The sequence below is a fragment of the Vanacampus margaritifer genome, chromosome 14 (assembly GCF_051991255.1).
Source record: "Vanacampus margaritifer isolate UIUO_Vmar chromosome 14, RoL_Vmar_1.0, whole genome shotgun sequence".
Classification (NCBI taxonomy): Eukaryota; Metazoa; Chordata; class Actinopteri; order Syngnathiformes; family Syngnathidae; genus Vanacampus; species Vanacampus margaritifer.
Genome location: NC_135445.1, coordinates 1,588,009 through 1,613,417, shown reverse-complemented (window position 1 = coordinate 1,613,417; position 25,409 = coordinate 1,588,009). Strand labels below are relative to the sequence as shown.

The 25,409-nt window shown below is 41.7% G+C and overlaps 4 protein-coding genes across 12 annotated transcripts in view; 3 read left to right on the top strand and 1 right to left on the bottom strand.

The window, feature by feature from the left end:
* cabp7b (calcium binding protein 7b) lies at nt 1–10,561 on the top strand. 2 transcript variants are annotated; one of them, XM_077585533.1, is made up of 5 exons: nt 1–729; nt 8,500–8,643; nt 8,724–8,836; nt 8,978–9,125; nt 9,199–10,561. In XM_077585533.1, exons 1-5 carry the CDS (start codon nt 621–623, stop codon nt 9,324–9,326), a joined length of 642 nt encoding a protein of 213 aa, XP_077441659.1. In that variant the 5' UTR covers nt 1–620; the 3' UTR covers nt 9,327–10,561. The 2 variants fall into 2 exon arrangements, with proteins under 2 accessions (XP_077441659.1, XP_077441658.1); XM_077585532.1 differs by having other exon boundaries at nt 1–741.
* ttc33 (tetratricopeptide repeat domain 33) lies at nt 9,659–25,373 on the top strand. 3 transcript variants are annotated; one of them, XM_077585528.1, is made up of 6 exons: nt 9,659–11,564; nt 15,792–16,086; nt 18,231–18,312; nt 18,533–18,664; nt 22,334–22,710; nt 25,249–25,373. In XM_077585528.1, exons 2-5 carry the CDS (start codon nt 15,851–15,853, stop codon nt 22,706–22,708), a joined length of 825 nt encoding a protein of 274 aa, XP_077441654.1. In that variant the 5' UTR covers nt 9,659–11,564; nt 15,792–15,850; the 3' UTR covers nt 22,709–22,710; nt 25,249–25,373. The 3 variants fall into 3 exon arrangements, with proteins under 3 accessions (XP_077441654.1, XP_077441655.1, XP_077441653.1); XM_077585529.1 differs by lacking the exon at nt 25,249–25,373 and having other exon boundaries at nt 9,659–11,546; nt 22,334–23,662; XM_077585527.1 differs by lacking the exon at nt 25,249–25,373 and having other exon boundaries at nt 9,663–11,564; nt 22,334–23,662.
* On the bottom strand, nt 12,277–15,960 carry zmat5 (zinc finger, matrin-type 5). 5 transcript variants are annotated; one of them, XM_077585539.1, is made up of 6 exons: nt 15,825–15,960; nt 14,775–14,956; nt 14,617–14,679; nt 14,440–14,520; nt 12,923–13,031; nt 12,277–12,848 (listed from the first exon to the last, which is right to left on the bottom strand). In XM_077585539.1, the coding sequence occupies exons 2-6, from the start codon at nt 14,899–14,901 to the stop codon at nt 12,710–12,712; spliced, it is 519 nt and encodes a 172-aa protein (XP_077441665.1). In that variant the 5' UTR covers nt 14,902–14,956; nt 15,825–15,960; the 3' UTR covers nt 12,277–12,709. The 5 variants fall into 5 exon arrangements, with proteins under 5 accessions (XP_077441665.1, XP_077441666.1, XP_077441662.1 ...); XM_077585540.1 differs by having other exon boundaries at nt 15,765–15,866; XM_077585536.1 differs by lacking the exon at nt 15,825–15,960 and adding an exon at nt 15,081–15,720.
* Nucleotides 25,350–25,409, top strand: part of map1b (microtubule-associated protein 1B) — a 31,402-nt gene continuing 31,342 nt past the window's right edge. For both annotated transcript variants that reach the window (XM_077585519.1, XM_077585518.1), the window contains exon 1: nt 25,350–25,373. The gene's annotated coding sequence lies outside the window, so the exon portion shown is untranslated. The remainder of the gene's footprint in view (nt 25,374–25,409) is intronic.

Below are 25,409 nucleotides of genomic sequence, written 5' to 3'. Positions count from 1 at the left end.
GAATTGAATCTGCGTGCACGTGTGTGGATAAGTGTGTGCGTTTTGCGTGTGTGGAGAGAGAGAGAGAGAGAGAGAGAGAGAGAGAGAGCAAAAAGAGAGAGAGTGGCTGGGTGAATGGCACTCAGTATGTAGTGACTGAGAAGAGAAGAGAAGAGAAGAGGGTCACCCAGGAATCCCCGGAAACGTCTCAAGATGCCCCTTCCTCCCTTCCTGCCTCTCTTCCCAATCTATCCCTCCTCACTGTGACCATTCCAAGGCGCTGTAATGCCGCACCGCCGAGGAGGCGCGAACTAGTTGGCACGCACGCAAAAAAAAAAAAAAGCCGCGTGCGCCGCAAACAACACGATGTGAGCGTCGTCGTGTTTTTGTAGACATCTTCTCGGGCTGCGGTGTTGCGCCAGCTGATCCTCTCATCAAATTCTGTGCCCCCAAGTCATCATGCAGGAGGAGCGCTGAAGTTGCACCAGGAAGAGGTGGGGGTGGGGGGGGGGGCAAAGCGGATTTTCTTCGGGGTTGCACGCGGAGAACCCAGTGAGGGTTCGGGGGAAGCAGAGCTTTGGTGCCGCGGGGCTGCATGAGGATCTTCGCCCGGCGGTCGGCTCGGTCCCCTCGACGCAGAGATGCCGGTGCGCGCCGTGACCACCAGGTTCATGTACAAGGGGCTGTGCACTATCCCGGATGTCCTCACCTACCGGACCCCCGTCACTCTACCTGAGGATGAGCTGGAGGGTGAGTTGCAAAGTATGCGAGTATTTTCTGACCACAGAAATATTCCGACTCAGAATTGCAAGTGGCGAAAGTTCTCATATTATGTACACGCGCTAAATGGGGAAATACTGATTCAACTCCAGGACTAGAAGTAAAAGTAAAAAAGTAACTTCTCTAAAATATTGTGTGTTGAAATGACTAAAATAATCAGTTCCCATTTGCCCCCACCTTCCTTTATTTGGAATTTACCAGAAGCACTTTAATTAGTGGCAGGTGCATTCTGACCCCTCATTTAACATGAGTTTGAATGTGTTTGCTCTATTCTCACACATCCCCACTTAACTCTTTGACTGCCAGACGTTTTCAGAAAAGGGATGCCGTGGGTGCCAGCCGATTTAAGCATTTTGACTGATCTTTCAAGGTCCACAGAAAATGTTGTGTTTGGACTATGGAAACACACAAAGTTTGTTTCTACCATATTCCGTTTTTCAGTAATCAACAATAGAAAATGGTTAGTTTCACCTCTGTTTTGAAATAAACGTCTTTTAACGTCTTTGGCACTCCTCCCTAAGATTTTACTAAACGTTATTTAATGTTTTTGGCAGTCAAAGAGTAGGGTGTGTACACTTATGCAACATGATTCCTCTGTTTATTCCCCTCTTATTATTTTTTTAATGACTCATAGAGGTTATAGGCTAATAGTGTGGAAAAGTAAAAATTATTTAAATTGGTCTCGTTTTGTGTAACAGCAGGGGTGTGTAGACTTTTTATAGCCACGATAGCTTCCCTTCACCCCTTTGGTGATTGTTATTTTGACTGTTGACTACTTGACAGAAAAAAAGCACAGGTTAAATATACTTTACTGCTTTTTGTCTTTCTTAACTCTTTGACTGCCAAAAACGTTAAATAACGTTTAGTAAAATCCTATGGAGGAGTGCCAAAGACGTTAAAATACGTTTTTTTTCCAAAACAAGAGATGAAACTAACCATTTTCTATTGTTGATTACCGAAAAACGGAATAAGGTAGAAACAAAGTTTTTTTTCTGATGAAAGATTAGAGTCCAATCTTTCATTTGGTAGTATGTGTGTTTCCATAGTCCAAACACATAATTTTCTGTGAACCTTGAAAGATCAGTCAAAAATGCTTAAATCGGCTGGCGCCCACGGCATCCCTTTTCTGATAACGTCTGGCAGTCAAAGAGTTAATAGCATGACGACTGGTCGCCGTTCAATTCAATGAAGCTGAACTGAGTTTTGGTGGGAGAAGTGGGATACCCCCTGGACCAATCACACACGTACAAAAAATGAAATGACTGGTCGCCAGTCAATGTAAGGGTACAAATGGACAGACGATTCCCTCTCACATTCAAATTTTGTGGCAAGTTGGGATCTTCAGTTAAACCTAAAACGACTTTTGGCAGTACTCAACCATCCCTTGTCAGAACAGTCATCAGTTATATCTAAGCTGAATTTTCGGCGAGAGGAGTGAAATACACCTTAGACTGGTCGCCGGTTTGTTTGTGTTGCTGCTTCACGTGTGTTTAAGCAGCAGTTGTTTGAAAATTTGCAATTGCCCTAAAATCTGTGCTAATTTCTTTTAGCCTGTCTATGGCATTTCACATAATATGTTAGCATTAAGCTAGGCAGAATCATTTGTTTTGGTTCAACATTTTAGAGTTGAATTGTCTTAATTGATTAGTTGATTTTGCTGGCGTTCCTGATGAAGTGTCCAGAGAGTGACCCTATCAACATATACGTGAAGTACGTTTTTTTTTTTTTTTTTTATCAATAAGATCACATATTGAGCGCTTAATGTTCATCCGAATCCAGACGACTTCATGTAACATGAGCACACAAATATGTCATAAGTAAGTCATGTGTATGTATGGCGCGGTAGCCAGGCTTTGTGGTGACGCATGCTAATGCTAATGCTAATAGTGAAGCGTATAGAATTGCTGGTGGTGGCGCGTGACATTTAGTGGGACTCCTCCTTAACGTGAATGCACTGCAGTGATAGGCGGTCACATCAGCTCGTGCCGCCCCGGAGGCCACGCACGCGTCAGAAGGAGAAAAAAGAAGGAAAAAAAGCGAAGGAAATTGCAAGATTTTGAGGCGGTAAAAGAAGCGCATGTTTCATCTACAGTCGAGAGCCTTTCCTCTTCGCCACACTTTTAATTTATTAATTCCCCCCCCCCCCCTTTGATATACACACACAGCGATTCAAGGCACTAAATGAAACTTAGCGATGAGAACAGAACCTCCCCGGTGGAGGTTCATATAGCGAGTAGCCGCTAATGAAAAGTGTCGTCTTCAATAAGTGAGTAAAGAGCACATGGGAAGAAAAACAACCAAATGTCCTCACAAGGCCAAAGATGTTTGAGCATTTTCTCCAATCACAATCCTTTTTTTCCTTCATATCCAGCTGAAGGTCAAGTTAGGCTCTTTTTCCTCACTTGTAAGACAGTTCAGCACACTTATGATATTGACTACTTGATCCCATCTGCCTCTTCTTCTTGCTCTTGTTTAGCCTTCATCTATTCCATTAGCGCTCAGTGCTGCCCCACAATTTGTGGCACAATGTGGTACTACACTTAAGGGCACGATTTTGAAGTAGGATTTGATCCTGTTAACTCTTTGACTGCCAAAAACGTTAAATAACGTTTAGTAAAATCATATGGAGGAGTGCCAAAGACGTTAAAAGACGTTTTTTTTTTTTTTAAACAGAGGTGAAACTAACCATTTTCTATTGTTGATTACTGAAAAACGCAATAAGGTAGAAACAAACTTTTTTTTCTGATGAAAGATGAGAGTCCAATCTTTCATTTGGTAGTATGTGTGTTTCCATAGTCCAAACACGTAATTTTCTGTGGACCTTGAAAGATCAGTCAAAATGCTTAAATCGGCTGGCACTGGCGACGTCCCGTTTCTGAAAACGTCTGGCAGTCAAAGAGTTAAAAAACAAACAAAAAAATGATTGCTATGCATTTTTTTTTTTTTTTTCAAATTACTATTCTTAACTTGTCATTCCCGGCGTGACAACAAGCCCATCAACTCATTAACAAAAGTCGTCAACGTGTGACTATAATGAGGCTTGGTGGTATGTGCTCATGCATTTTTAACACACGCAGCTGTTTTATTTGCCTGCAAAAGTCATGAAACGGTGACATTTCGGATTATGTCGGCACTCCGATGCGTGGCAATCGACCTTGGCAGGTGCTGAAATGAAGCTTCGCGCTGAGCTGCGGTCATACTTGTCCCCCGTCCCAAATGTCACGTGGAAGGTCAGAAGTCTTTCAAGTCCTGGTTCAGATGTCCCCGCTTGGCCCCGGGGGTGGAGATGAGAAATGAAAGCCACTTGCATGGAAGTTAGCGCGACAAATAAGCTAAAACAAACACAAGATGTGTTGGCTTTGCGCGGCATTATCAACGCCATCAATCTGCTGGGGAATTGGCGGTAAATATTTGCGTTTCTTTTGAATGACAAAGTGTGATAAATGACTTGCACTGCTGCTGCTGCTGCTGCTGCTGCTGCTTTGGGAAAAAACTCAAAAGATGCTTTAATGGAATATGACTTTGCATATTTAGCCCTGCACAAACTTAAACAGAGCCTTTAATCAAATGTAAACACATGACAAAATGACAAATATCTTTGCGAGTCACCTGGAACTTGCTTCAAATAAATCTATTTATTTTTCTTCCTCGGTGAAGAGCAACTTTTACTACTGAGGACTGACTCGTCTCCTTCTTGTATATCTACTTGTATATGTTTGCATTATACTGCCCCCGAGTGGCCAAGGCGCGCACACTAGAAGGAGCGGCACAATTTACATTGAATTGAAGCAAAAAGTGTGACAAAAATTATTATTTTTCAAATTGTAATCTTACAATTTTACGAAACTAGTAATGAGGGGAAAAAAGTCCTGCACTGACAAAAAAAAGTTTCTAAATATGACAATGTATTTTAAAAAAAAAATGAAGTCATAAGACTGAAAAGAAAAAGGTTACATTTCGTTGGGTGCTCAGATTAGCAAAAAAATTTTTTAGCTAACAGCGCTAGCTTATCTGCATTGCACTCCCCCTCAAATGGGCTCTTTGCACAAATCCACTACTTCCTAAACTCAGTACCACGCCTCCATTTCCTGTTTTATATGATTGGACTGATTAATCCAGGTGTGTCTGGCCATTGTCGTCGTGGTTACTGAGGTCAGGCACACCTGGATTAATCACTTTGTCCAATCATGAAAGACAGGAATTGAAGGAGCGGTACTGGGTTTAGGAAGAAGTGGATTTTTGCAACGGGCCCAAAAAAATGACTTGATGGCAGGATTTCCCGTCAGGACATTCGACATAAGGCTTTTCATAGCCTCCGTGGCTACGCTACAGCGCTAGTGTCCAATTTTGCGCCAAGCTGTCCACACCTCGCGGCCAGCGCAAGATGAACCCACGGCAAATTGGATCCGGATTGTGTCACGTTTTACTTGTTGCTACGCAGATTTCATAGCCGCTGATTGGCAAAACATTGAGAAGAGGGGGTGGGGAGAGGAGAGAAGTGGCAGTAAAACAGGCCAAAATTAAGATGTCAACAGATGAGGCATCTTTTTTTTTTTTTTCAAATCCCAGCCTAGATTCGACCCACTTTGTGCATTGTTAACCTTCTTTTGTCCTCTATTGTCACTATTTCAATAGATTTAGTTGATTGCATCCTCACCATTTGCTGTCTTTGAGCTAAATAACCCACATCTACATTTACATCAGGATCACTTTCATGAGCGTTTACTTTGTCCAAGTCGCATTGTTGTCCTGGTTTTGTCCTCCATCGTGTTTGTTTGTGGGGTCATAAAAAAAATGTTTTGCTTCTTTCAGTTTTATTTGTGCTTCTGTCCCGCTGCCCTTGTGTCCCGCCCAGCGCCGTCTCGTAATCAGTCTGAATGACAGTCGTCCAATCCCGTCCGCCAGCGGTGACGCCTGAAACTCCTCCCAGTCGTTGCCCCTGTGTCCTACCCAGCTGAGCCTCGTAATTAGTCTGAGTGTGTTTTGGGATGCTTGTTTTTGAGCCTTTTGTCCTTCTGTCGTTATTCTTGTTGTTGTTCACCTCGACTGACCCGCTAGCTTAGCATTAGCATTCACAGCTTCACCAGCGCGATATTAGAAAGGAGCGCGAAGCACAATCGTACGCAAGCTGCGACAGAAAACAATGAAACCGCTATATTGTGGTTTCAGCAGTTTCCTGAAATATTCACTCCTCTTTGTGTAAAAAAAACAAAAAAAAACAATCAGGAATCTGAATGTGCTGTGTGAATTTGTTATTTGCTTACTGGCACCAGGTCATGACATTGAATCAAGGGTGGTCTTCAAAGTAGATAACAACACTCCTGCCACGCCGCCAGCTGTAATGTAGACAGGTGCACTTTGTGCGAGTGTATGTGTGAGAGCGGAAGAGCGCATGTGCCTGTATTATTGGTAGCCTCTGTTTGTATGTGACGCTGCTTCATGTGTGTGAAACTAAAGCTTTGTTTGACCGTTTAGAATTAGCGAAGAAGCTATTTTCAGCAGTTCTCATTAGCTTGTCTTGTCTTGTTATCCGTTAATAGCAATTAGCAACAAGCTAATGAACGTTCCAAAAAAATTCTTTGTGGTTGAACTTTTTGGTGTTTATATGTGCAATGTATTTTTTTCATTACAAATAGCTAGCTGGCGGCTATTGCGAGAAGATAACATATCTTAACTTGGCTTGTCAAACAGCACACAAAAATAAGTCAGCTACAGCTAGCAGAAGAAGCTAACTTAACAGTGTACAGTAACTCTTCACTCGATGATCCTTCTTGTAAAACAGCACAAGCCGATGATCGAAATCAAAACGAAACAAAAAACTGGTCAACTTTGAGTTTTACCCAAACACGTAGCAGTTTACCATTTGATCGCAAAGAGCTAGCTTACAGCTAGCGAGAGAAGCTAACGGAGCGTTCTACCATTCCCACTTTAGCACTTGGTTCACAAAAAGTCGGTCATATTTCTTCTTTTAGACAATCACATCGCTTTTTACATTTTGAACACAAATAGCTAGCACGCGGCTATTGCGAGATGCTAAGGTAGCAGCCTATGTCGTCGCTCAGTACACCTTCTTGTCAAAAAGCACATAAAGCTCACCTTTGTCAACAAAAAGTTGGTCTTCTTTTACACATACACGTAACTCTCTCCCTTTCGTTGCACAAATAGCTAGCTGATGTATAGCTGGAAAAGCTAACCTAGCAGTAGACATGCTAAAACTTTGCTTTTTCACAGACCCAAATTAGTTCTTTGTTCATAAAAAGTCGGTCAACTTTGTTTTAACACATGATAGCATTTTTTTTTTAGCATTAATATATCAAACTGCCAGCAAGCGCGAGAAGCTAACGTTTACCCGCTTCTCCTTCTTGTCAGAAGCAAACAGAAAGCCACCCTACGCCACGAGCGTCCGCCTTTTTTGCGCTGGAAGCTCTTTGTTATCACTTCAAAGAGAATATTGGGATGCAGGTCGTTGGCGCGGCGCAGCCAACGGGAACGCTTGCCAAAAGGCACTTAATGAAACGCTCGGCCCGTCTGTCGCAAGCAATTGTGCTTAGAGCGTCTTTGTCTGGCAGCTTTTTGGCTTTTTGGCTGTGATGTGATGTGATGTGCGCTCCTGCTACAGCAGGCTGAGATCAAACATAAGCTTCTCTTTTACACAAGCAGCCAAACGGGGGTGGCGGCGCTGGGGGAAATCAATCAACTCTTTACTTGATAAAAGGCCTCGGCACAATGGAAAGCCATCTCAGGTTGACGTCTCGCCGTGTGCTGGCATAGCAGGCATTAGCACGTTAGCAATTCTCATTCAGCTGAGAAAAACTGAGAAATTGTTTGTATATCTGCCTTAATTACTTTTTTTTTAATCAGCTTCTTTTATGTGTGTTAGCATAGCAACTGTTAGCATTTTACCTATTTCAAGGTTGTTTAAACGTGTGGTATTGTTTAAGCACATTTGTGTTGTTAGCATGTTAGTGGAATTGTTTGCACGCGTGTTATTTACATGTGTCAACAGTGTCATTGTTTACATTTACCCACGTGGTATTTTTAAAGTTGTTTTTTTAGCATGCGTGGCATTGTTTACACGTAGTTTTGTTTACATGAGATAACATTTACACTAGTGTCATATTGTTTATACAAGTGTGGTATTGTTTAAGCACATTGTTTACATGTGTCAAGTTAACACACATGGTATTGATTACACATGTATGGCATTGTTGACACAGGTGTCATATTGTTTACGTGAGTGGTATTGTTTATGTGAGTGTCTTATTGTTTACACGCGTTGTTGTTTAGAAGCGAGTGGTAACGTTTACGCGTGACATTGTTTACACACATTGTATTGTTTAATACACATTGTTTACATATGTATTTTTTTTCAACTTTACACACCTTGTTTACACAAGTGTCATATTCTTTATGCGGGTGTCTTCTCGTTTACCTGTTGTCTTGTTAGCACGTGAGTGGAATTGTTTATTGTGTTATTTGCATGTGCCATTGTTTACATTTAGACACGTGGTATTTTTAAACTTGTTTTTTAGCATGTGTGGCATTGTTTACACGCGTAGTTTTGTTAACATGAGATTGCATTTACACAAGTGTCATATTGTTTACACAAGTGTGGTATTGTTTATGAGTGGTGTTCACATGAGTGTTATTGTTTACATGTCCTATTTTTTTACTAGTCATGTTGTTTACACGTATTGTTACATATTAATTGTTTACACGTGTGATATTGTTTACACACAGAAATCCGAGAGGCGTTCAAAGTGTTTGACCGCGACGGCAACGGCTTCATCTCCAAACAGGAGCTGGGCATGGCCATGCGTTCCATGGGGTACATGCCCAACGAGGTGGAGCTGGAAGTCATCATCCAAAGACTGGACATGGATGGTGAGACCACCCTCGAGCTCCCCAAAAGACCACATGCAGTCACCTCACGTCCACATGTCCCTGCGTGTGTGTGGTCTCAGGTGACGGCCAGGTGGACTTTGACGAGTTTGTCACCTTGCTCGGTCCCAAACTGTCTGCTGCCGGAATGCCGGATAAGTTCCACGGAGCCGACTTTGATTCTGTCTTCTGGAAGGTCAGTCAAGTGCAGAATACGATACACGGTTCAAACGCACCAAACATCACATCACATCAGGAATGAATAGAAATCAATTTGTGAATTCATGATGTAAATTTCCAATGGGAAAACTCCTGATGTGTTCTGAATCTACTTCAGTGCGATATGCAGAAGCTGACGGTGGACGAGCTGAAGCGTCTCCTGTACGACACCTTCCGGGACCACCTCACCATGAAGGACATCGAGAACATCATCATGACCGAGGAAAGCCACCTCAACAGCCCCGAGTCCCACGTGGACATCGACAGTGTGTATACGCACTCGCGCACACACACATGCCGTCTGTAAAAGTGCCTGAAAGTGTCTGGATGTTCCCACAGCGAGCCCCACCCAACAGGAAAAGCACACGTGCGTGCGCAAGAGCCTGATCTGTGCCTTTGCCATCGCCTTCATCATCAGCGTCATGCTCATCGCCGCCAACCAGATGCTGCGCAGAGGAATGAAGTAACGCGCCTCATGACCGAATCTTCTTTCGACACTTTTTCACCAGCTTGTGCAATACAGCGAATGATGTCAGCACGGGACAAAATGAAATATTGTGTTGAAAATCAATACCGCTTTACAATAAGGGTAATGCTTCACGATTGATAAATTGCTGACTCAGCTGCTGTTAAAACTTTATGACATCACAATCCGATGTAAGAACAATGCAAGTGGCATCCTGCTTGCCAAATAGTGAGACTCTTTTAGCTCATTTAACTAATTAGCTAACCCCAATAATCAATTAACTAGTGTATGTTTTAGCATATGAGGTTGATGGGGGGGTTGATGACAAAATCACCACCACACATTAACAGAAGCCCAGAGGTGTTGATTGAGAAGGGATTTCATGTGTATATATCCAGGGTTTATGAAGTGTTTATGCTAAGTATGCTAAAAAAATATATTTAATTTATAACAATTTATTAATAGTTTATAAAACATTTATAAAGCATTTTAAAACATTTACATGCAAACAGACCCCTCAAATAGTTGGGAAAAAAAAATCTTCAAGAAGAAATTCATAAAGCATTTAGAACCCAGATTTTTTTTCCTACACTCACATTTTAATTTATGAGTAGAAATGACGCATTTTTGACGCAACTGCGCAACTTGTTTGTAAGCATAACCCTTATTGTAACGTGACTCTACCATTCAACGCAACTGTTTCATCATGACATCACCCAAACAAACGCCCTCAAAAAGAAGCAGGCTCTTGCAGCAAATCAGTATCTTACACAAAAAAAATGATATTTTCTTCCATTGGTTTTATTTGGCGTGTCATGAGGGAGACTGACAAATATTTTTCACTAGTGAGTCTTTTGTGTGTGTGCAAAATCCTACTAAATTCCTGGACGAGGAGGCTGCAACAAAAGTGTGCAATATCATCGATTGAAATGAAGTCATTCGCTGGCAGCCCAGTTGAAATGAAACTTTGACGTTTGCAGCCGCCAATGGCAGCGAATGCGTTCAAAAGTGCGTGTGTGTACGCGCTTACACAAATTATGCAACAACATCAAACGCAAATTTGATGTTCTGATCGTTTCTCCACATGGTTCACTTTAACTGGTGAAGAATAATTTCTTGACATATCATGATAAAAATGATTTCACGTAGGCCACGCTTATATTTTCTTACTTGGAGGAGGCGACGCCGTAGCGCAGATTATTTTGTAATAAAAATGTAAAAAAAAAAAAAAAAAAACACATCAGAAACACAATTATTTAGATGATGTGAAAGCCGTTTGAGCATTTATGCGATATCCTTCATATCCTAGTAAGACAATTCAGTGCACTAGTATCTTACGCTTTGTTTTTGCACGCTACTAGTAGAAAAAGGGAAGCGAAACTTGTTCATTTGTATCATTTTACAATGTCAATAATCGTAAAACTAGTAGTACACAGTTGTTGCCTTAGCGATGAATCGGCAAGCCAATATTAGCTCTTTTAAAATCGCCAGATACCATTTAAGTTTTTTTTTCTCTTCAAAATTAGTGCCACTTTTGTTTGACTAGTTCCTGAACCTTAAGCATAACATCCTCAAGTAACGGCGGATTGTAACCCGAATTTCCGTTTAAGTCAAAATTTAAATCAAAATACTTTGTACAGTAAAACATATTTGCGCGACCCGAAAACGCCGGATCCTATAGTTCGTGTTTCCGCACGGACGTTCATTGCTAACGGACGGCAGAGCGGCGCAAATTCAAACGTAAACACGGAAATGTGTCCGAATGTCCACCTTTATTCCCTAACCCCTCGTTGACTACATAGCCACGCACTATATAATATAATAATATAATATGTAGTGCCCTCGTTTCGTTTGGCGACACAGACAGCCAGCTCGCTCACTTTCTCCTCGTCGCATATCACGTGACCACCGCACCTGTCATGATGCACGGCGGCATAAATCTCCGACTATTTATTGTGAATGAAAATGTTTTAAAACTTCACAAACTTCTCGCTGTTGTACATATCTTCAACTCAAATGAATTAATTATTGATGTAGTATATATTTAATTCATCGCTTTGGTTCCCGCGCTTGCGCTGTCGCCATGTTTTTTTTTTCATACTCGCAATGCATTATGGCCTATCAACCCGTTTGAGTGAACATCGAGTGGCGTGACCCCTCAATAGAGAGCACGTTCGGACACAGCCCGTGACGCACCTGATGGCGAGCCGACCTGCTAAAAGTACGTACATTGCTGGAGGTAAGAACAACATAACTTTAAAATGGCGTTTAAATAACTTTAAAATGGCGTGATTACTGTGGGAAATTAACGAAAAAGAACGTGCTACGGACGAGGCACGGGGCGCCGTTAAGTCGAAACGACGTACGACCTAACTCGAGGACGGTCATCCTCACAACTGTGTCATACTAGTTAAGTTTTTTTTTCCCCACTACTAGTGTCACTTTTGGCCTGCTTTGTACAACTCGTACTTGAATATTGAAGAAATGGCCGGCAGGCCAAAAGTGCCACTGAAAGTGGGGGGAACAAAAACGTTACTAGTAGTAGGACAGACGGTCCACTAGTGCACTGAACACTACTAAGGGCAAAGAGTGTACTAGAACTTGAGATGGATTTCAGGGATACGGACTAAATGCTCCGAAGGGTTTTCCTTCACATCCAAAAGTTGTGTAGTTATGACGATCATGCACTTTTCAGACTTGAATCTATTTTATTTTATTGTCGTCTTATTTTGAACTTGAACTTGCAATAAAACAAAGATGACGTGTACATAAGATGATGAAGATTGTGGACGTTACATGACATTAGCCATTACCTCCTCATGATAACATATCATGTAAAGCTCGATGTGAATGTACATACACAATAATTGTGATTGTAACTAAAGATATTATTGTGAATGCTTGTCCTTAAAAAGATGTACGTATAATTTCTGTCAGGTGCCTTTTGTCACAAAATGTCGTATTTAATGTGAAACGTGTGGAGCACTTTGAAAAATGTAGTTTTGATGCTGGATCTATTGCAAAATTATCAGCAATATATGAACATGTTCAGTGTGTATGTGTGTGTGTGTGTGCGCGCGTTTGTTCGTTCTGACTTGTTTGTGTAAAGTTGACCGTATCAAGTGATCACTGATGTAATGTAAATGCTGTCTGAATGCATGACATCCAATAAAAAAACACACACAATGGGAAATTACGCAATATAATGTTTTAAACTATTTAAAAAAAAAAATAAAAAAAATTTAGAAAATGAATTTTTTTTTTTATTTTTCATATATATATATATATATATATATATATATTATTTATTATTTTTTTTTAAGAGACAAAAAGTGGCCAATTTCAAAAGTGCTAAAATCGGCTGATTAATCGGCGCATCAATAATCATCCCCATTGCCCGTTGCTGTCGACCTTCCAGCCGCCCGGCGGAGGCGGCACCAGCGACGGCGGCAGGTCCGGAATGGAGAAGATCTGCGGCGGGACGTCGCTCTGCGTCCGGTCCTCCTCCCGCTCGTCTTGCGCACTGCATGGATAAATAATCAAATAAAGTCGGGGCCATCTGACGTGCGCGGGCAGTCGCGCGCGCGCGCTTCGTACCCTTTGCTGACCCGGCCGCTTCTCCTCTTCTCCCTGGCGGACAGCCACACCTCCACACTGGGCTCGGCCTTGCGCGGGTCCTCCGAGCCCTCTAAGCGCCATCTCTCATCTGCCAGACAGAGTCATGACTTATTTACAGACGTCTGGACTTGATTCCCAAACACTCAGCGACGGAGAATGGCGCAATTCCGCCTCATTGGTTGGAACAAAAAATACCATTCATTTACTATGGATAATGTATAGTGTCAAATTAATGTACATTCCTTGAAACGAGACACCCTTAAAAAATTGTAACTTTTTTTTTTATAAGAAAATCACGCTCTGTTGCTTTGCTACAGTAGTAAGATTTTTAAATAGAATCTGTAGAATTAAACAGTTTGTGCATCGTGAATTCAGGCTTGAATGCCTATTGTGCATCTTGGCCACCAGGGGGCAGTATAAAACAGACAAAAATAATACACAAACGTTTTTTCACAGAGGATAAAGAATGTATGCCATAAGTATTGTTATATTGTCTGTCTTGCATGTGTCGCTGCGCTGTTAAATCCTCAACTTCTGCAAAATTAATGCTAGTTTTGTTAGTTTTAGCCCACATATGATGTTTTGCGTTCTGTGTTAGCATTAAGCTAGCGGAGTGGAAATTATATGGTTTGGTTAAATATACAATTAGTGCAACATAGCGCATCAAGCTAATGGACTTTCTTAAATTATGTGGTTTTGTTAAATGAAAAAACTACGAAAGCGAGTCACTTGTAATCTGAGATACCACAGTAACTTTGTGCATCTATCTATTCCAGCAATGTATAGTGACAGGCAGGCAGAACACTTCAATTCTCAAAAAACTGACCTATTTTTTTTCTACCTGTTGCAATTCATACAACCGAGTAACAGCCAAGTGCTCAAAAATCACAGTAAGTACATTTCAGTCATCATTATTTTTGTATGCATACTTTGGTGTTGTTACACTGTGAGATTTCTCTCCTGTAAAATGCGTGCCTTGCCTCAATAAATGTTGGGAAACACTGCATCAGACAACCAAAAAGGCAAAGCGCCAGCGGCATGACTTATTTACAAACGTCTAGACGGTATTTGTCTCACGTCCCTTTTATTTGACAAGCTGCGCCTGGTCTGCGGTGCTCCTCATATTTTTCTAATCAAGTAACAAATCCCCCCGCACGTCTCCTTTTATGGTAAAAATACATCAAGAGACGATGTCTTCGCTGTCAAATTTACTGCGCTGGCTCGCAGAGGGAAAAAGAAGAAGTCTGTCTACGAACACAAATATTGACTAGCAATGCTGCCAATTAGAGTACAGACAGGACACGTTTTCAACTAGACACAACACTTGTGCATTTTTCTTTGGACTCTTTGCATAAAGTTTACTTCTTTTTTTTTTAACATACTGGCTTATTTACATGTACATGACAATTGCAATGATGTGTATTGTATTGTGTAATTGAGACAAGCTTGTGTCATTTTCCAAAGCTAACAGCGCACTCGTGTGGCGAGTCGCCTACCTTGCACCTTTCTTTGTAAATTGAACATCTCAGCCTCGGACATGTGCGAAAACCTGCAGCTGGGGCCAAAATCGCACATGCCTACAAAACACAAATGACACATTTTATCACTCGCATGCAAACATTCTCAAAACTTTTCAGTTGTAGCTGCCAACAAGAACGATGTTTTGCTGTCACCTCTTTGGAGGTACTTCCTGCAAGGTTTCTTGGCTTGTTCGTCTTTTAAAATCTCGGAATAGCCTGCAAAAAAAGAAAAACAAAAATAATTACATTTTAAGGGCAATATTACACAGTCGAAATTGGGTCAAATGTTTAAAGTGACTGATTTGGTTTACCTCTGAAATGGTCAAACCAGGCCTTTTTAGCTCTTTGGTGCTGCACACCGAATAGATGCTTTTTCCTGTTGTGCATGTTGTCCTGGAAAGAGCGCTCGCAGTAGTCGCAGTAGTATCTTTTACCCATGATGTCGGCGTTTTTCTTGCAGAATAACTATAATCAGTTGCCTTTCGAACAGCTCCTGGATCACATAGAACTACTGTATAGAAATCAACTCGGCTGACGTCATTTTCCTTCATTTTATCCAAGTACACAACATTTAAACAACATGGTAGGAAGACCAAATGCGATTCAATGTTACATACCCCCGCGAAAGCAGTTTTTAGCGCAATAATGTGACGATTTAAAGGAAATAGATAAACAACGGTGGCCGTGTGTTGTCAAACGTTTGGAAGCGGAACTTAATTTTACGCACGCGCTATATGACTCCACCAAGATGGCGCTGGCAAAGCCTGTTTTTACTTGATTCGATCAATATTTTTAAGGCCATATCCGGACTTAATCAAAATCAGAACCGTCTTTATTGGCCAAGTATACAAAAAAAACAGACGGAACGGACAACACAGTAATTAATACAGACGCAGCGTGAAGTTGGCTAGTCATGGCTGGAGAGTGATGTGATCAATTTTGTTGCAGTAAATGTTTACGTTTAATTTGGGAACAGAAAAATAAAAATAAATACTGTACTCTATGTTGGCTACCGTGTAGCGTCCGGGGTAAACGGGGCTTCTCAAGTCCTACCAGAAATGACCAGCACCACCAAATATAAATTTAAAAAATATCCTCAACGTAACAACGGTCGCTTCTTGATTGCGTCATCACTCACTCCAGGCATGACTAGTCGACCTGGGCTTCATCCAACTCTTCTGGGTATCTTGACTACTCGTGCATTTGTTTGACAACAAGCGCTTCCGTGGTATGTGTTAACATTTATCATTATGCAAGGAAAATAAGAAGAAGACATTATCCTGCCATATGTAGCTGCCTACATAATCAAAACGTGTCGATTTCTGTAGTGCTGTGAGAGGAGGTTCGGCTGCTGAACCGACCCCAAACTGTCTTTCTCGCCGGGGATATGGCGTCCTTTGGCTGGAAGAGGAAATCGGGCGAGAAGGTATCCAAGCCGGCGGCTCGGCAGTTCGAGGAGGCGGACGACGGCGCGGCGGCGGCGGACAGGCAGCGGCGTGACGGCGACGGCCAAGTGAACTGGCCGCAGGCCGTCAAGCGTCGCCGGGAGATCCTGCTCGACGACTGCGCCGCCAAGAGCAAGAAGCTGAAGGAGGAAGGCGCCGTGCTGGCCGAACAAAACAGGTTCGTTCCGACTGGACTGGAGCGGAGTGTTGTTGTTCCAGCGTGCGCTGGTGGAAAGCGGTCAATAGGTGGCGCCATCGCAAAGTAAAACGTCGACAAGCAAAACAAGCGCTTTAGTGGTGCCATGAATTACGAGGAGTGAATCAGTTCCGTGACCATGCTCGCATCTCGAGTCATCTTTCCCCACTGAAATCAATCGAAATGCTATCAATCCTTCTCAGACCCTCCCCAAAACAGCATTTTACAACTTTTTTTTCTCTCAATAGGAGCAATAGATTTTACTTTATAAAACCACACAGTAATCTAACGTTATAAGTCAATCATTTTAGATATAAAGACAAACTTGCCCTAGAAACCTTTTGTTTGTTTGTTTGGACACATAAGTGACAACATTATCATGAGTTTGTGTTTTGGTCACAACATTCGGCTTCAGCGAATTTTAATGATTCTTGGAAGTGTTCTGGCTATTTCCCAAGTGTCCTCAAACAAACTAGGCGAGATTTTGTCCGGTCGCGCCAATCTGGGACCCTCTCCCAACTACATTACACGGTCTCTTTTTGGAGCTGTTATCTGATCTTTGCAGCCGGGTAGCTGACCCTATCACCGGATTCCAATTACTCAGCCAATAGCCCCGTCTGCACCCCACGACATCGAATGCTGTCTGTTGCCACGGGCGACGCCTCGTAATCGCATTTGCGCGGAAATTATGCCCGTTAATGGCACTCGCGGGGTTTTAGATGTGATCTGAGTGTGGCCAGATCGGGGCGACGGTTTTCATCTTGAACCTTTTTGACCCGCTGAAGTCTGCCAATGTTGCGGGTCAGCTTTGGCACCACTGCCCTATTGCAGATGTTTAATTAAGTGTTTTTTGGGGCTGAATAATTAATCTTAACTCCAATCGACATCACAATGCACTAGAATACAATTAGATTATTTTTCGAAATCTTTCAGCTCTACTCTTAAATTGTAATGGCTCCCGATGGGAAACTGGTAAAATGTCCATTAGGGCTGACAAGCTCTTGTTTAACTTTGACTAATTAGGACCTTTTACTTGCTGTTTTATTTGCTGCCCTGTTTGACCTCGCTGTCAACTGTGTACACAGTAACCTGCTTTAGCGTGGACCTTTCACACAAGCTATACCAAGCACACATTGCTTAATTTGTTCACATGGTCCACTGGTGGTTTGCTAAGAGTTTCGACACTTCCATTTCCTTCCTCGTTGCCCGTTTTTTTCCTCTTTTAGCCTTTTTGCCAACGATTCGCTTTGGGTCTACGCTGTGGTTTATCTTTGCACACGATGATTTATATATTGGGGACACATTTGAAGCTTTTCTTGAGTCAAAGTGTACAGTATGTTTTTAACTGAAATGGATACAAGACAGCAGGAAATGTCTATGAGAGCCATTTTGATATAAGGCGGCCATTTTAGAGTCAGTTTGGCCTTTTCCGGGTTCCTTAATGGAAGAAGATTTTGTCTAATTGTTTCCAAATTTGAATTCTGTATGCAAACTAGACATTTGGGCGTGTTGGGATTGCACATTGCTGAATTTGTGTGACGTTGGGCAAGACTGAATCGGCCATTTTAGAGTCATTTTGGCCTTTTTTATGGATCGCTCAAGATCAAGTCGTCCTACACATCTTGTCCAATTGCAACCAAAAAGCTGAATTTTTTTTTTTCAATTCAGTCCTTTAAACCAGTTGTACTTAGAAACGTGAACATCGGTAGGCGCACGTCTGCCACAAAAAAAAAAAAGTCTCAAAAAGCCAAGTTGATGCAGACACAGAAAGTCTGCCATTTTGGTTTGAACGCAGCCATTTTAGAGTTTTTTTGTCGGATTGCTGCCAAATCTTGCCCATGTTTATTAGCTTAGATGGGTGTTTTGGGCGTGCATATTGCTTAGTGTATATGACAACGTTATGCAAGACTGATTTGTCAATAACAAGTGATATCATGCAAGACTTTGCTAAGTAAACACGTCACATGGCCCTTTTGTTAACTTGCATAACACAAGTCAAACACGCGGGTAGAGACACTCGACTTTCGTTGCAAATTCTCAATCTTGTATTGTGCTCGGGGTCATCAAACCCAACAATAACATTCTTAGCGGGTGTAAAAAGACATTAACGTGCTTTTGTTTTCCAGGCACAGAGAAGCCGTTAAGAAGTGGGACGAGGCCATTCAGCTGACTCCAGACGACCCGCTGCTGCACGAGATGAAGGCCCAGGTAAACTCGCGGACGTGCTGGAAATGAGTGGCAGCGTATATGCTTGGCTTTACACGATCGGATTTTGGAGCTGTTCAGCGAGTAAAAAATAAATAAAGAAAAAAAAACGCTGGATCTTTTCACGTCTGCGTTGGTCACTCGCACCACCCGGCAGTTGACAAACATTGTGAATGCTGACTGTGTGTGATATTTTTTCCCCCCGCCTGGCGTCGGGCCGCAGGTGCTGATGACGCTGCAGGAGGTCTTTCCGGCCGTCAAGGCGGCAGAGACGGCGGTGAAGCTGCGGACGGTGTGGTGGGAGGGCTGGCAGACGCTGGGCCGCGCCCAGCTGAGCATGGGAGAGGTCGACATGGTGAGTCACAATCACTTGCGCTCCCAAGTTGTGTTTACGCAACAGCCAAAATTAACCCTGTGCGCTCACCCCCTGCTTGATGATATGATGTTATAATATATAGTATATATATATATATATATATTCATAATTAAAATAATAACATTAATTAGTTAATATTATTATTAAGATTTAAAAAATAATTATTAAATTATATTTAGTTACTTTATTTTCTGATTGTTGAATTAATATATGAGATATTTACATCATATTAAATATATTAATATAATTAATTCATATTAAAAAAAATTATATAAGTATTAAATATTTTATAACTGTTCAATTATAATATCAAATCATTCAATAAAATCAATAAAAATATGAATGACATTTTGAATAATTGATAAATAAAAATAAGATATAGTATAATGTTGGTGACCAGACCTCCTCTTCTTTTGGCTAAGATTTGACACTTATGCATGATGGGTTTTGTGTTGTTTTTTTCGTTGAAAAACAAAACAAAACATACAGTTAAGTTTTTCATCTATGAGTGTCCCAAACTTATGTCACTTAATTTTTGTCACACAGATTTGGGATTTTTTTCATACTTGTTTTCAAAAGAAACGGTATCTACCAGTTTTAAAATCCACAAAATTGTCTGACACATTTGCAGTAGGAAAGCGGCATTTCTATCACCATTTAAAATAATAACAAGTTTTCATGATGTCATCACTTTTAGAAAATGTAAGATCGTGTTTTGTCTGTTACGTAACTCAAACGCTCACATAAACGATACTGGAAAGGGCAATGTTTTGAGCAAAAACAACGGAGAGAAAAAAAACACAAACAGCAACATTGTGCCACCTGAAAATTGGACACCGATGACGTAAATCGCTTTTTTTGACAAGCCGTTAAGATCAGTCGCTTGCGCATGTTTACTACAAACAACCCAAACACGGCCAGCGCCTGCGGCACCACGCGCTGCCAATATGGCCGCCAAACATGCCCCGTCTTGAATATACTGGGCGTGCGTTTGTGCGTCTGTGTGAAGCAGGTTGCAAGTGCTCGCGGTCTGTACACAAGTACTGAAACTTGAAGAAAAAAAAGAAGTAAATAGTCCAGTAAAAGGAGACATTCTCAACTCTTGTACTTAAGTAAAAGTAAAAAAAGGAACTAAGTCTGAAATGTATCAATTCAACTAATTTCACAGGAAGATGGACAAAGACAAAAAATGGAGCACTACATGTAGACAGTCACAGGCATATATTCTTTATCCTTTTGTGAAAATTGACTGCTAAAAAACAATTACTGCAAATGTCACTGTAGTTGTGAAAGTCTTCTTTGTTTGTGTCTGCCTGAGTGTATTATACTGCCTCCTGGTGGCCACGTTAGGCATACCAGAAGGTGCTGCAATGAATTAATCATGATGCACAAATCGTTTAACTCTTTGCATCTTATTTATGTTATGTACGGCTATATTTTAATAGTATAATAATAATAATAATAATGCATGATATTTATATAGCGCTTTTTCGGACACTCAAAGCCGCTTCACGGTGGTTACATTATTCATGCACTCACACGTTCACACTGTGGTGGCGGTGAGCTACTTAAGTAGCCACAGCTGCCCTGGGGCAGGCTGACGGCTGCCAATGTGCGCCTACGGCCCCTCCGACCGCCACCAAACATTCGCACCTTCCATGCGCCAGTGTGAGTAGCACTGGAGGCAATGTGTGTCAAGTGCCTCGCCCAAGGACACGACGACACATGACTTGGGGAGAGTGGGTTCGAACACTTCTGGTTACTGAACGACCGTCTCTACACACTGAGCCGCGGCCGCCAACAATATAAGTACGTTAGCTGCTAATTTGCTTATTAAAAGACATTTTGTAAAGGGGGGGAAGCTGGAACAGATTATTGATATTTTCATTCATTTTTTAAGCAGAAATGCGATTTGAGATATTGCTTTGGGTTATGCGTGTGATCACGCCGCAAATTAAACTTGCATCTCAGCCGGTTTGAAACTTAAACCCCGCGTCATCGGCGTCAAGAGAAAAGCTCTGAAATGAAAACCCCCTTCTGTTCTTCTTGTGGGACCCGTCTCACGGCCAAGACAATAGGAAGCGGTGAAAGTCAAACACAGACACACCTCACACAAAGTGCACCCAAATGGGAGGTGGGAGGCACGGGGGGGGGGGGGGGGGGGGTGCGATAACATCTATTTTTAACTCGGGCATGTCCAGTCGTGATTCAAGCCTTCAAGGTCTTTAACGCGTTTGAGTGGAATCATTCCGCTTGTGTCACTTTTGACCAACTTTTTCCTAATGTCTCACTTGTTTTATGTTTTGAAAAAGTTCAAATTCAGTCATCGTCATATCGCGGCGGCGCAGTCGCTATTAGGCCAGGGGCGGGAATCGTACAATGTTTTCATGTCAGCTACGAAGGCGGCCAAGTTGGTTGCACGTCTGCCTCGCTCCAAAAGTATCAACAAAAAGTCATAAAAAAAAAAAACGCAAACTAGGAACATGGGATAATCAAAAATATTTAATCAGCCCCCCAAAAAACAAAACTCAGCGTAACGAATACTAGGATAGCTTTGTAGCTAGCTAACAAACTCGGGGATGTGATTTGACCAAAGTGAAATTATCTGAAAATTTAGCCGGGGGTCTGGGGGCCGCTGGCACTCGCTCATGGGTTTTCCGTGTTTTTAAGTACTTTCAATGCACTCACATGACAAAGAAATAGACAAAACAACAGCATAAATTTTCAATGTATATTGAACTATCCCATATAAAATGGCAGTTTTAGTCAACTCAAAATCAGTCACATTCAAAAACATTGGACTGCCTTTGCTTTTAAAAACTATCACTGAGAATATCATCATATCTAACTAATGTGATTACTAAGTTAACACATAAATAATGTTGAAGAGTTCAAATTTCATGAACAAATAATTGTATCATGACCAAATGAAAAGTACCTCATATTAGAGCATACCACAAATGTCTTTGTTATAGCAGAAGATGTTATCTGTCGGAGTCATGTGCATACACAATGAACTACAAAAAAAAAAAAAATCGGAATTTTTTTTTTTGGGGGGGGGGGGGGGGAGATAAAAAAAAAACGGAATTCCACGAATTAGCGGAAAAATCACATCCCTGCAAACTAGATTTGTAGCTAGCTAGCAAGATGGATAGATAGAATTTGTAGCTGGCTAGCTAGCGCAATTATTGATGTCAGTTTCATTAGCCTGCCTAAGCAGTTTGAATTGTGTCTTAGCATCAAGCTAGCAGACCTTCCCAAGGCAAAGTTAGGTGGTTGCTTCAAATACGTGAAGTGTACAGCGTTCCCTCGTTTTCTGCTGAGGTTAGGTTCCCAGAAATACCCACAATAAATTAAATCTGCGAAGTAGTAAGCGTTATACTTTACACTTGTTATAAATATTTTAAGGCTCCAAAACCCCTCACCCACACCGTTTTATACACTTTTCTCATCGAAGCATGTATATATTTGCTCACATTTCTCTCTTGTTTAAACATTCTCAATGTTCAAACCTTCCTAAATTTTATAAAAAAAAGTAAATTACTTTTTTTTTTAAAATGCATGCATATAGCGAGGGAACACTGTCATTGTTATTGTTTACCGGTAGTTTGGATTAACCCTAGCACGGCTTGCGTTTTTTGCACACAGGCGCTGCGGTCCTTCCAGGTGGCCGTCCACCTGCGCCCGTGGGAGCGCGCCCTGTGGCAGGACGACCTGGTGTGGGCGCGGACGCTATGCCGGCAGAAGGCGGCCGCCGGGGAGAACCTCCGGGGTCAGGAGGAGGAGGCCGACCAGCGGCTCCTGGACGTCCCGGAGCTCCGCGCCGACTTTGACTTTGAGTCGGACGAGGTTCTGGCAGCATGCGAGGCCGTCGGCCGGCGCCAGGCGTGCCGCCGCCGCTGCCTCGGCCCGGCCGCCCTGGTGGTGGACGCTGCGGGGAGCGTGCTGGAGTCGGGGGAGGGCGCGTCGGGGGACGCAGCAGCACCCTCGCAGGAAGACTTTGTCAAAGTGAGAAGACTCTGAAGGTATGCATGAGGAATTAAATGAGGTCATTGACTTTCCCATAGAACTGTGATTACAACCTGTATGGAACCAAGGCACATCTTTTAAATTTAAAAAAGACTAAATGGCACACAAACGACACAAAAAGTATTGCTACTGATGATGTCATCTCAATTTTTGTTTTTGTTGCATGAGTGGCAGCAGGTTTATATTATATATTTTTACAGTACCTTCTGCTCTCTAGTTGAAGAGCGTTTCATAGTTCTGCATGCCCGACATAGAGGAACAATGATACATTATTTGAATTAGAGACCCTCTAAAGTGAATTCAGAGATTTTATTTCCCTTGATACACGTTTGAAGAAAGTCGCTGAAAAACAGCAAAGACGGAAAACTTTGTAGCACTGATTTGTGGAGCGATAAACTGGTTTTCACCATTTCAGTTTTCCAGATTTTTTTTTTCCTATTTTTGCGGCTTAAATGGTGCCCAGCATGATTTGTCCCCCCCCCTCACTGTTTACAAACCTTAATGCTAACATTCGCATCAGTTATCTGGCGTAGCGGTTAGCTAGCTAGCTATGCGTGCACCACGAAAAAAATGCATCTTACCTTGGCGTAGTTGCTTTAGAGCACCTTGTTGTTGGCCGCGAGTGCATGCACAGCGACGGAGAGGGGAGTATATGGCGTAGGGGGGATACATTTTTGCGGCTCAAACGTTTTACGTTTCGAGCATGTGTTTTTCAGTGACAGTTGAGCGGGACGTTTATTTTTATTTTTTTTAAATAATTTTGTTTATTCTTGAACAAATGTGTCAAATAAACAAGACGCAAATGTTTTCACTTTACAGGGACTTTAATAAGTCAATTGTAGTCCGTCCGAAGCCGTTGACAAAATTGCGGTAACGGTTCCTAACACACTTTTACGCCATTGCAAAACTCCAAACAACTCCCTGTGAAATAAATGAACTGAAATCAAATTGTAACGTTTCCCTTTTTTTTTTCCTGTATGAGGGAAGTTTGATTCTCATGTCCTCATACCATAATGCCCCCCCCCCCCCCCACACACACACACAAGTTACATAATGAGAAGATGAATGGAAGTCAGTTTTTTGTATGCAAAGAGTGATTAGCGTGCACGGAGCAGCAGCTGTGTGTACACTGGAAATATTCCAGCGGATTTTTGCTATATTAAAAAAACAAAAAAACACATAAATTGTGCTTTCAGGGTGTATTGTTCTCTAGCTGCCACAGTGCAACCATGACCAGGATGTCAATAGAATGCGTCTGCGTACTGAATGGCCGCTGGTCGTAAAAAATATATGAGAGCCATTAAACACAATCCGACATTCCACGTAAAGATCCTACCGAGGTCGAGGCGAGATGGAGAGAATGTTCTTTTCTTTTTTGTGCAAGGTAACGCCCAGTTGATTGAATTTGAGCGAGGATGGAGTCTGGCTTACGTTAGGCGGGATCAATAAGTGACATAACCTGTGATAGTTATAATCTGTCTCCAAGGCTGAAGTCATCCAGGTTGTTTTCACAAACTGAAAATCTGCAATAAATGCCACGCACAGTGCATAGGGCCGATTGTTTGTGAGGGGGGGAGTTAGCGCAAGAAGAGAGTCCTACTATTTTGCAAATGACCTTTTATTCATTAGACTTGTTCTGCCTCCTGTTAATTTTCAGTGTAATTCCACTGTCGGCCACTAGATTCCAGCACACTATTTAGTTTGCCACTAGATTTGAAAGAAGAGTGTAAACAGGAAGTATTTCAAGATAAGCCTAGTTTTTGCTGAAGATTATGGAACATCAAATCCTCTGCCATTCTGCTTTTTACACCTACCGAAAGCAACTACTGGAGGTTCATTTTATACTATACATGTTTGGGCATGATTATTAATATATATATAGTGAAATGATAATGAAAAGATTAATTGAGATTAATATTTGATATATAGATCACTGAACCATTTCGACTTGTAAACTAGAATTATTTCAAAAACATAAAAAATAAAATAAAAAACAAAAACACAGACTCCTGACTATTTTTTCCAACTTTATTTGTTGCTATAGTTTTGTACAAGGTCGAGAGTAGTTGCATTTTCATGTGGTTTCTTTCAAATGTCCTTTTTCTACAATGACAATAGAGCAAAGAAATAAATCAGATGAATCAGAATGAAGGCAAGCATGTGCTGGTCAAATGAAATGAACAACTCGGGACATGTGGCGTGGCTGCCTTTTCATTGTGCGAGCACATCATTCACATTGCGAGCGCTCAACCCCCAAAGCCGTACAAAAGACCTCAAAATGTTTGCACCTTCTCACGGAGAAGACCATAACCTGCACGTTTTCATACGCAAAATAAATTAGCATTTTAAAATAGCAACATTCACAGTTGAATAGCTTACTTGTCACGTAGCATGTAGCTAACAATCTCGGAAAAAGTACCGTAATAGGAACTTTTTGCAAATGGGATAGAATGATATTTGTGTACAATCCCTGTTGCATTACAGGTTTTTAAATGACGTTTTTTTTTTTATTATTGTTATTATTGTTTTTACAGTGTTCAAGCAAGTCCGAATTAAGAGTTTTGTGCCTCCAGTGTAGTGCCACAATATGCCAGGCAGCACTGAGCTCGACTCAAGGAGATGCAGTGTAGTTCAGGAAAAAAAAGAAGAGGCAGAGAAGGTAAGGTGTTAGCTCCTGTATACCGTCTATGGCACT